The sequence below is a fragment of the Colius striatus genome, chromosome 3 (genome assembly GCF_028858725.1).
Source record: "Colius striatus isolate bColStr4 chromosome 3, bColStr4.1.hap1, whole genome shotgun sequence".
NCBI lineage: Eukaryota > Metazoa > Chordata > Aves > Coliiformes > Coliidae > Colius > Colius striatus.
Window position 1 is genome coordinate 70255999 of NC_084761.1, and position 11722 is coordinate 70267720.

At 43.1% G+C, this 11722-nt stretch overlaps 1 protein-coding gene across 1 annotated transcript in view; it reads right to left on the reverse strand.

Moving 5' to 3' along the window:
• KIT (KIT proto-oncogene, receptor tyrosine kinase) overlaps positions 1-92 on the reverse strand; it is a 57797-nt gene extending 57705 nt beyond the window's left edge. The window contains exon 1 of the mRNA XM_061992880.1: positions 26-92. Coding sequence (XP_061848864.1) covers positions 26-92 — 67 coding nt within the window. The remainder of the gene's footprint in view (positions 1-25) is intronic.
• Between the last annotated feature and the right edge of the window lie 11630 nt (positions 93-11722).

Below are 11722 nucleotides of genomic sequence, written 5' to 3' on the forward strand. Positions count from 1 at the left end.
GCCCGCCCGCGCCCGCGGCTCCCACCTGCGGGGAAGAGGCTGAGCAGCAACACGGCGTGCGCCAGCTCCCAGGCGAGGTACGCGCCCTCCATGCCGCCCCCGAGCCCGGCGCAGCGCGGCTACCGCTCGCACAGCCCAGAGCGCAGAGATGCCCGAGCCCCCGCGGGAGGCTGCGGAGTACAGCCAGCCCGGCCCCGCCGCGCCGTGCCGCGCCGCCACGGCCCCGCCTCCACCGCCCGCCCCGCCTCGTCCCGCCCCGCCCCGCCGACACGGGGATGGGCGCAGGTGAGATGATTACCCGGTACCCCACTACTGCCGCCGTCCCCCCGAGGAAGGGGGAGCATCGTAGTTTGCCTCGGTGGGGCTTATCATAATGACCCCAAACACACACTCCACTCCCTCAGAATAAAATAAGACAACCTCCAGTGGCCGAATATGCACCCACTGTTGTCGGGGGAGGTGTGTGTGTGGGGGGGGGAAATCGCCCTCCTTCCTCGGTTCTGCCGCGCTGGGCACCGGCAAGTGCTGCGAGGGGGAGGTCGGGGCTGTCAGGGGTGGGGAGGCGGCCAGGGCGCGCCCGAGGCCGTTGGAGACACAGTGAGCATCGCCCAAAAGGCAGCTGCAGAGCTATTTGTCCATCTCTAAAATCCTCACTGATGGCTCCTGCAGGTGTCACAGCGGTTTCTACGTGTACCACAGGTAACGCTGTTGTCCTGGCTCCCATCGGTGCGATGGCAAAGTGCGCCCGCTCTGGGCCCTCATCTATTAAGGGTCAGTGAGAGCACCAAAAGTGAGACTTAAAAGTGTAAGCCCTGACACAAAAGGAAGGATTGAAAGAATTCGCTGGTTTGGTATGGAAAAGAGAAAGATGACAGGGAGCTTAAACGTGGAAAGGGTTCTTACAAAGAGGATTGTGAGCAATTGTTTTTCATGTCCCTCAAGGGTGAGATAAAAAGTAATCCATTTAGCTCTCAGAAAGAAAAAAATAAAAAAGAAGAAAAAGCTTAAATGTTAGGAAAGCACTTGCAAAGAGTACAGAGAATTTAGTCTACAAGTGCCTTGCAGAGAAGAGGTTGTGGAATCCCACAGAGGGTGTTGTTTAAGCACTGATGAGACAACTGACAAGGAGGATCTGGGAGCACTTGCTTCAGTAGCTGCAGAGCTGGAGTGGAGCTGCTTTTGAGGCAGAAGTAATACAAAATACTGAAATGTCTGTCTTTAACACCGCTTTGTCAGTCAGTGTCACATGCTGCTGAGGTGAAAGAAGTGTATGTATAGGTGACCCGGGCAAAGGATTAATCCATGTATTCACCAGCTGCTCTCTGCCCAGGTATGCACAGGCAGCACCCTATCAAGTGGGGGAAGGACAAGACACACAGGCTGTCAGAAAACCCATACCAGCACTTCTGGATGTACAGAAAGATTTAGGGGACACATGGCAAAATCTTCACCTGTGAAAAAAACAGAAATGTAGACTTCTTGATACATGCCAGTACAGATCAGAAAAGTTATTGAAAGTAAATTATTCCTTTTTGTTGTTGTTGTTGTTCCTCATCTCCTTTTTCACTCCTGTCAGATTTTTTCCAAGGTTAATAGCACTGTCCCATATGGTCCAGCATGAGATGAAAGTCTTGTCTTATATGTTTAAAATGGCGCTCTCCATTTCTTTACTCTCTTTCATCTCTGACAGCCAGTCTCTTTTGATGGGTGACTCCTTCCTCTGCTGCAAAACGGAATTCATTTTTTGTTAGCACACCAACAATTTCAAAATCAAACATCGGTGTTAAATCATATTTCTCACTAGATGCTAGTCTCATCAAATTAATTCTGGCTAGAGGTGAAAAAAATAGCTGAAATATTTGATTTTTCACTATTGCAGATTTTCTAGGTATCTTTGGGTTGTTTTTTTGGTAGAAGGGGAAAAAAAAGGAAGTTGGGAATTTTTTATATAATTACTTGAAGCTTTTAGTTTCTTAAAGATGTGAAGGCAGCACACAATATGCTATGAGAAGTTTCCACTGAAATGTTTTCAGAGAACATGTGATGTTGTTTTTGTGTCAGATTTCTCCCTGTTCTTCTTGATTAGTGCTCTTTCAGTTAGTGGCCTGCCTTTATGTCCTGCACATCCCTGATCACATGAAGCCAAAGTCCGCATGGCTCTGCATCATGTGCCTCATTTTCATGAGCATTAGCTCGAGTATTGGACATCTCAAAATCAGAGCAGCAACAATATTCTCGATGTACTTTGCCTGGCTATAAATAGCTACAGTAAGTGGGAAACAAAGGTGAATTGGTTTTAACCTTGCCACTTCATTTATTTTTAATAATCATAATAATAAACGCAATTGTGCTCTCCACCTCTGTCCAATGTATTGCACTAAATGCTGTAAGTTCTCTCCTCCATATTCCATGTGCATTATAAAAGCAAAAGAAAGTTTCTTAAGCAGCGGAGGATTCTCTTAGGTATTTTTTCTTCCTTTATCCAAAATACGTAAGCTTAAGACAGAAAGGGTCTTTTCTTCATTTTCTGCCAGCCTCACTTGTTCCTCTCTTCAGTAATCGCTGTGGCACTGAAGACAGTACGTTAGGATAGGTAATGCCATCTCTCCTCATCGTCTCCTGGAACCAACTTGCAGTAGGTTGACATTTCAGGAGGGGGAAACCAAAAGACAGAGAGAGATCTACAGACTTTGGAGACCAAGGATACAGATTTGGAGGAATGATAAGCTTGGAGAAATATGTGAAACCCTGTGTTTGGAAAGCTCACTTCAGCTTGAAATCCTTGAAGTGATTTAGCATGTATAGGCCACCTCCTTTTGACAGTCAATTCAAAAGATTGCTTTTTGCACATCCATAGGACTGCTTAGCGGAGTAAACATTGAATAGATCGATAATATTGCTAAGATTAAGATAATGTCATTGAACAACTGATGCCCTAATGAAGGACTTAGGTTATTTCTGCTTTGAATGTAAATGCATTTGGTAATTAGCTAGTTTGATGGTTTCAAGCAGTGTATTTGTCAAGGCCATGAAAACCTTTGTATTCTAAATCTTTACAGCATAAATAGTCCATATGATCTATTTTATCTATGGCAAAGCATATCTAATGAGAAGAGAGGAAAATATGCTTCTGATGCAGCCAATCAATGCCAGCTATCCCTCCTGATAACTGTGTGATAACGACTTCTTCTATGAGGCTGTACTTTCCTTTTTCTAAATTGCAGATTGATAGATTTTGGTCTGGGACATTGCTGTTCCGTATAAACTGGCAGCCCTGGCAAGCCAGACAGCTCCAGAATTAACTCCTCTGTGATTCCTGAAGGCTTTGAGAAATTATGAGAGTTTGAAACATGTATTGATTTACCAATGTTGTTGTAAAAGCTATCTAATCATCGGTGCAAAAGTTTGTTAAGCTTTTTGAAAGTGACAAGTGGTTCAATTTCTGCCTGGTGCATTCACCTAAAACAGCATTTCTGAAGGGTGGCCGTCAGGAATGTCATACGAGCACCACACAAAAATACATACTCAGCATTCTGCTGTATCTTTATTTCAGTCGACAAAACCATAGCTGTGAGTTTTCCGAGCCTCTTGTTTATTAATAACAAACAAACAAACAAAAATATGTGTGAAACCTGCTGGTCTAAACTATTGGTACAGAAAGGTAAAATCCAGCTGGACCAATTTTCTGGAAGCTTTGAGAATTTGAAATCCACCATTGCATTTAGTTTTACGAATTTTCAGTCTTCGACATCCTCGCACTGACATGTAGGGGTCGGCAAGCGGAGAAAACTGATAGTACTTGATGGACAATGTCGTAGGACTTCATCTATAAATGGCGGGATTATAGTGTCTTCTATGCAGTTTAACTGAAGAAACTTATGCTTTTGGGGTTTTTTTTAGTGAGGATGGCAGTAAAATAAATGCTAATAAAGTGGATCCCTTTATCTCATTCCCCCTGGAATACGAACCTTCAAACCGAATCCATTCCGTCTTACTCAAGTGGGAGGTACCTCCTATTCCCTTCTAATCCAATTTTCTAAAATACTCATTAAATCCCATTGTGCCCATGATCTTAACTCAGAATTGCCTTCCTAGTTAATTAAAGAGTTTCCCAGCATCGAATGTCAAGAGCCTAGATATAATCATCATTGAAGCTTGAAATATATACTAGTTTTAAAGACATCTTGTATTATCACATGCGTAGCACACCATTGTAAAAACTGTCTTATCAGTGTAAGCGTAAGTGGAAAATAAAGACTCTAATCTTCTTGATAGCATTTTTTGTTATTTTATAGCCTGCAATCTTACTAAGAAAAGAGATTTGTCTTTATGAACTGCCAAACGTGGTTCTTGCCTTTATCGCTTGCTGCCTTATTTGCACAGGCCACTGTGACTCTGTGGAGAGCTGACTCCATGCAGCAACTTAAGTCTTTTCAAGCGTTGTTTTGTCTTATTTCATTTTGCTGCTGGATTTTGTTTCTTTTTAACAAATTTAACATATCAAAATAATGTGGGAAAACAGCTGATGTGGCTCCTTCAAAGCTTTCTCCTTTCCCAGCTCATTGCCCTTCTTATCCTCCTCTGGTCTTCCCACGCAGGGTAGCTTTGGGCTGCAGACCTGGAGAGCCTTGTCCTTGCCCACTCTCTGCCTGCTCCCAATAGAATAATAATGCCTCAGTGGCTGAAAACATATCCAAGCTCTGCATCTCATGACAAGAACCAACTTTGCTTTGCAGTTCATAAACAGTCCTTTCTGTGTTTTCTCACAGTGCTTTGCCATATCTGAAATCTAAATAAATGGCTAGAGAGGGGTTTTGTCAGGCATTTTTCTTCTGAGGTGATTAAAGCCACATGAGATCCACTTGACTTCTTTGGTATTTTTGTTAGACTGCACTATTTTGTGAAGGAACTTGGGCATCAAATAAAAAGGAAACAAAAACAAAACCAACCCCCCCACACCTCTTTGGTTGAGACGATACGTTTCAAAAGTGCAATGTAGAGAATGGGGTGCTTGTCTTGCCTCTGTTCCCTGAGTGGGTAAACTGAAAAGCTGGTTTGTTTTATCACACCTTGCTTGTTGCATCACCTCTCAAAGTATCTTTCATTAACCTGTTTTATCATTATTTAGATGTATCAGAAATTGCTTGTATCCTTTTTAGCTTTGCAAGGCATCTTCCAAGTTCTGTACGTCCCATGTTGTTTACATTTTTGTCTAGTTTGCAGAAGTGTATCAGTTCTCCTTTACTCAGCTTTAAAACTTGTTATTAACCTGGACTGTACTTTATGGACAAGCAGCCTCTCTTGCCTCCTCCTGCCAGTGCTTCTCTCACATGTCTGGCCTGAAGCACTCAGCCTTTGTCAGGGGAGCATCATATGAGCCTCCGTCTTTCTGCCGGTCCCATCCTCAGAGTCCACTCTGACCATCTCCTTGTAAAGAGCAAGGCAGATTTGTCATAACTCTTCCACCTCATCTGGAACAAGGATATCAGTGTCTGGCCTTAAGAGCAACAGTTATTTATTAGAGTCAAAGCATCTCAGAGAAGGCAGTTACTAAAATAGTAAACAGGCTGCACATGTGACCCATTCACTGTTTTTCATAGAAAGACCAGGAAGCTTAGTCTCCCTAGCTGCTTCTCCACAAAACTTCTCTCAGCTTAGTTTTGTTCAGTTTCTAGGATGGCCACAGGCAACTGAACTGCTGGGAGAGCAAGGCACTTTTCAGTTAGCATCTCTGTCTTTGAGCGGGTAACTCCTAGTTTGCTGCAGATGGATGAAGTATCCACTGAGCTAACAGCTTCTCTGTCACCTCTCACTTCTGCCCCTGCAACTTTTTGAGTAATCCCTACTAAATGAAAATGCTGTAGATGTTATTGCCCTCTGCACAGAGCAGGTAACCCTTACCAAAGCAATGCTGCAGTGTCTTAGGGGACTGCACAGCAGGTACAGACATATTTACATTTCCATTGCAATCTATCTTCACAGTTTGCAGTAACCAAAAGTCTCAGAGAGATTATTTTCCTATCGGTCTTATTCCATTTTCATACAGCTATCTTGTACTGTCAGAGGCACTTCAGGGCTTTTTTTTCAGCTATGTATATTTTCAAATGCAGTGCATGTTATAGTTACCAAGCCCACAGTCCTGATAGATGGCAGGAAAGACATACAGACCACGGGGAGAGTCAAAGGTGCTTCCCATTAGGAAGGTCGTGCCCATCACATTAACTATCTAATTCCCTCTCTTTTTCACCTGTAGAAGGTTTTTTTTTCAGTCTTTATGATGAGAGTTTTCAAACTGAAGTGGTGCAGTTTACCTTTGGAAATGTCCTTATGTACCCTATTACATAGCATAAGTGAGCTTTTGCAGGCAGTTTCAGCCACCTCCCCAATGGATGCTGGCTGCCTGGCATCCTGGGAAGGCTGGGATTGCACCTTGATGAATCTGGATTTTGACGAATTGTCTAGGCTAGATAACAAGCAAGAAAATATCAATTTGTGAAGAATGCCCAGGAGTAAAAATGGTATTTGTAGCTGTGAGACAGGTCTTGTAAAGCCTGCTGATATTAATTAAATCATCTAGCTTTAGAAGGCTTGTGAATCTGGACCTTAGGAGGCAATATTCTATTAAATAAGATGGCTACTTCTCCTTTTTTTCTCCTCCTGTTCTGAGCTGAAACAGATTTAGTAAGGCACTATCAGTTCAGTATTCCCAAATTCAGTCAAACAAGTTTCCTGACATGTATTCTGGGATCCTTTCCCTATTTTATCTCAGTTAGAGAGAGTTGATACTGACATGATGCATTACTCAGGTGAGCAATGCTTATTTAGATGTTTCTGCACATTTACCTGTACATACATGTACATATCTATACATATCTAATAGGTAATATAAACAACATTAGGGTAAAAAAAAATATACTCCAAAGACCATGTATGCTTTCGTCCAGGTATGCCCTGCCAGTTTGCCTCTGTGTGTTGTTTCTGCTTCCAAACTCAAGAGCACTACTGGCAAACCACTAATCTTAGTTGCTGACCCTGCCTGAAGCCAGGGTCTGGCTTGCATACAGGTTCATACACTCAGGAGACTCTGCTGTTAGGAGATGACCACCAGTGACTGCCTTAAGGTGTGTTCTCAGAGCTCAACAGCTCTTTGCACCTGTGGTTGAAGAGCCCTGCACACACTTCTGCCTGTTTTAAATCTCACAGACATTTATATCTCAAAGACTTTCTTCTCTGTCCCAGGTTCCTTAGTTAACTGCTATAGAGCTGTCACCCACGAGTAGACAGTTGCCTTTGGGGAGGTGCTGCTGTCACCTGGTAGCATGAAGGTTTGGTTTGGGACAGGAAAGTGTCCAACTAAAACCAAGATTTGGGAATCTTTGGGGTTCACATAGGAAATTACAGAGCGTCCGTTTGCCATCTGCTCCTTGTTGGAAGTAATGCAAATGTAAATGTCAGTTTTGCAGCTTATGAGCCCGTTACCCCTCTAGGCATATAGCCTTTCTTGCTGAGGGCATGTGCATCCAATGGGACTTGGCTTTCACAGCTGATAGTGTGGGTTTTGTGTCTGCCTTCATCCTGAACTACTCCCCTGTCACTCAGGCCTGTGTTTGTCTCATTACTTTGCCAGACACTGGCTGTGAAACAGGCTTAGGAAGGTGCTGACCCTTCTCTCCCTAATTCTGTCCCCTGCTGTGGCACTTTAACTTGCTAGCTCTTTGTTTTGCTGCCACAGCTATTTTGAGGAACTGCAGAAAAGGTTAATTTTCACTCGTAATCTAGTCCATGATCTGGTTTACTGTGTGGCTTTGCAAACAGGTCTACTGCCAAACTGAATGAGGAAAAGCAATGAGAACGGGCAGTGAGAGGGAACTTACACTGGCTTGCTGCCAAAGCCAGCACCTCGCAAAAACAAATGTTTTTATTCTACAGGAGCTGGCCTTTAAATACCAAAGTAAATGCCATGCCTGCTCTGAAGCCAGGTGTAAAGGTACTTACAGGTGATTTCCCAATTGTAGATGGACACCTGAATAGCCAGGGTGGTTTAAACAATGCAAGGCAGCAGCTGGCTCCTCCTAGGAGTGGATATCTCGGTTTATCTCAGAGCTACTTCCCCTGCCTCACGTCTGCTGGCCAATTGTTCTGTGCTTGGTCGGGGCTTCTGCTGTGGCCTCCTTTATTTATCCTTACGTTAAATGTTATACAAGATGTCAGTTATAGGTACAATCTGTTAAATGCATGATCTCTGATGTGTTACCAGCCCGCCCTGCACAGCCCGCATATGGTCCATTGTTAACACAGATGTCAGTCCAGGAACAGCTTGCTTATCTCGCTACACCTCAGAGAGCGGGCAGATCTTCCCCCTCAGCTTTTGCGCAAGTTCATGTGTCAGAAGGGGATCATTTGTTTGGGGCTTTGGGGATGAAATTAGTATAGCAATTAGGATGTGGCTGTGGCAAACGTCCACTCATTAGTCTATGACAACGTGCACTGGATTTATGACAGGGACAAGAAGTCAAAATAACACGGTAGGGTAGCTCCTTTCAAAGGCAAATTTAGCAGGTGCTGTTTGCTGAATCTGAGTCAGAGCCTCAACCTGGGGTTAAATCTTGGGGCATTATTATCTGCAAAGCCTTGATGCCATGTTAGTCATTCTTACTGAACAGCCATTGTAAAGCCAATAGGCAGAAATATGCAGGAAATGTTGTAAATAATATTTAGAATTCTTCTTTCATCTTCTTTCACAGATGAATTCTCAGTTTCTCTAACATGATCATATGATGAAGCATATGTCATTTTGACCCTTGAAAGCCTGAAAGAATATTAGCATCTCAAGTTCCTTCCCAAACATTTCAGAAGTTCTTCTGCAAACAAACACTGGAGATACCCACAATTTGTAACACATCACAGCCCTTGGGTTAATGTTTGACTGACACTATCAGCCCCCAGTAAAATACAAAACTGCAGCGTATGTTCAGAGAGGTACCAGAGTCCTGGATCAGCATGCCAAATGTCCATTCATTTTGTATTCATATTGTACTGCTGTGTGGTCAGCTATGTTGGATAACATTTTATTTATTGCAGCTCATCAAGTTTTGCTTCTTTTAGTTCTTTAATGAAGACAGGATTGCTATTGAAATGAGCCAGCTGAAGCTAAAGTTCACTCAGGTCTAAGCTGGATGACCAGGTGCTGTCTGTATCTAGTACAGAAGTGCAGGTACTTCTGAAGTGATAGTCACCAACCTAATGCAGATGGGATGAATCATCCTTTGGAGATGTCTTTCTCCTCCTCAGAGAGACTCTAGACAACTGATTTAGACAGATATCTCACTTTTAGGTGGCTGAAATTATGTGAAAGTTGCATATGCTGTTTCATCTTAAAGGTTAACGGGCATTTCCTTTAGATGCCTAAATACAATAAGGTAGATGACTACAAGCAATGAGTTTCCTCTGTAAATAAATCCAAGGCAGAACTAACAAAATATTTAGACATAGAGACTCAGTCACATGCACAGATCGGTTTAGATCTCGTATCACTACCTGCTACGTTTCTTACCACTTTGCTGTCTTCAGCTGTGAATGACACAGCCTTAAATAGGTCTGGTCTCCTTGCTCGGTGGGAAAAAAAAAGACTCTGCAGCTGCCATATGGCACTGGGATTTTGGAGCCTCTTTGCACCACCCTGGTGGAGAACTTCAGTGAAGTCTCTCTGTGCCACAGTGTCTCCAGATGTAAGGTGCACTGATCACCTTTGCAAAATGCTTTGTGCTCTGGGGCTAACAAGGACAACGCAAGAGCCTCCCAAAGCAGTTACTGAGCATCTCCAGTGCGTGCCAGTCATTTCCAGTGCCTCTGGGTCTCATTAGCTGGCTGGTACATACTTCTCCCTGAAGCTCTTCTCCTGTCTTTGCATCAAAACCAATATAGCACAAAGACTGCGGGTTGCAGATACCTCTCAGTTTCCCACTAATACCTTGCCTGAATGGCCATCCTTTCGTTAGCAATGATGTGGACTGAAGAGTATTTCCTGATGGAATCAGCAAGCCCAGCAACTGTATTTGTAGGTGAATTCCTCTACTGGCGCCTGTTGCCATGCTTAATTCTCTAGGACTTCTTGTAACTCAGTGAGATATGGTGTAGCTGGGTGTTGGGAAGGTGGACCAGCAACAGCAGGAGATACCAGAGCCTTCCGCATCGTTGCATTACTGTAATGCCCCAATACAACATATTCTCAATGTGGTTGTGCAGCCTTGTCTGTGACTGACTCATACTCAGCTCTCTCCCCTCCATTGTACTAGGCAAAAGGGGTGTGTGGCTACGTTGTGGATCCAGGCAGTGAACTAGCCTAGCTGAAGTATTGCTGTGATACAAAAAAAGGAGGTGGAGAACAGGGTTGCATAAATTAACACCGCTGTTAACGAGGTGCATAATGGACTGCAGTCTGTGCAGTTGTTTTCTAGGTCTTCGTTGTCTCCTAGAGCTGACAATTTCTGGCCAGTGCCTCTGATAATGTTTTCAGTTCCTTCAGCTAGGCTGCGGTTCTACATAGATTTTTTAATTTCCTTCTACCAAAGATGTCTGAGATAAAATACAGCTACTTTTTCACATATATACAAAAAGAGACACAGGGAACGTTCTGCTCAGCTCATCTGCACTGAATCTACTGCCAGCAGGTGCAGAGCATACCTAAGCAAGATGCACTTTGGGGCAGGAAGAGGGAAAGTGTAGAGATGACTCCTCAAGCAGTCAGAAATACTACGGGATTGCAGCTACAGCTGCAGCATGAGTCTGGCCTCAGAAAGCTCTCCACAACAGGCAGGCAGCATTATGTGTTTCCTCGTGGCACAAGCTCTTGAGTGTGCACCAATGTATGCCCAAAACTCTTACATCTGTATCAGCTCACTTGTGAGCTGGGAGCAGGGCCTTAGTGCTACTTGTGCCTTGTCTGTAGGATCCCCTTCGCAGAGGGTATTGCTGTTACTCTGAGCCGTACGACCTGTTCATGCTAATGTCACTACATTGAATAGCATCATTAGAAGTAAACCTGGCTTGGATCGACCATGCAAACAAACCCTCTGTGCACAAATTCCAGGTAGACTTTAGTATGGTTTCAGTTATGATGTTTCTGAAAAGGCTCAACTTATGTTTTCACAAATTTAATTAATATTCATTCATAGTGTTTTCATACTCTTTGATTGACTGCAGCTGGATAAAAAGTAAGATGTTTGCTGGCTCCTTTTTAGCCAAGTATGCAACAGTATCTCAATTTTAACAGCAAGCATATCTTTAGAGGGCATCTTTTTGTTAAGCAAATTATTATAGATTTTGCCCAATCTACAAAAGAGCAGTTTCACTCTTCTTCTGATTCTCTTTTACTTTTATGATAATCGGAACATTTATAAGACAAGATATCGTTTAGATGTTCAAAATAGAGTCGTATTTTTGGACCGTGACATCAGTTTTTATGCCATTTCACTCTATTTTGAGCTACGATTAAAAGTTCTTTTTTAAACAAACTGTATCTAATTTCTGTGCTAAATCAAACCAGGCAGTGGGGAACGTTTTTACTTTTAACTAGAATGTCATTAGAGTCAAGACATGCAAGTATAATGCAGAATTGTAAGACATCTCTGCAAAAAAAAAAAAGTGAATTAACTACAAAGTCTTTGTCTACACTAGAAGTGAGATTTTTTTTTTTGGTAGAGAAATGCCGGCAAACTCTCAT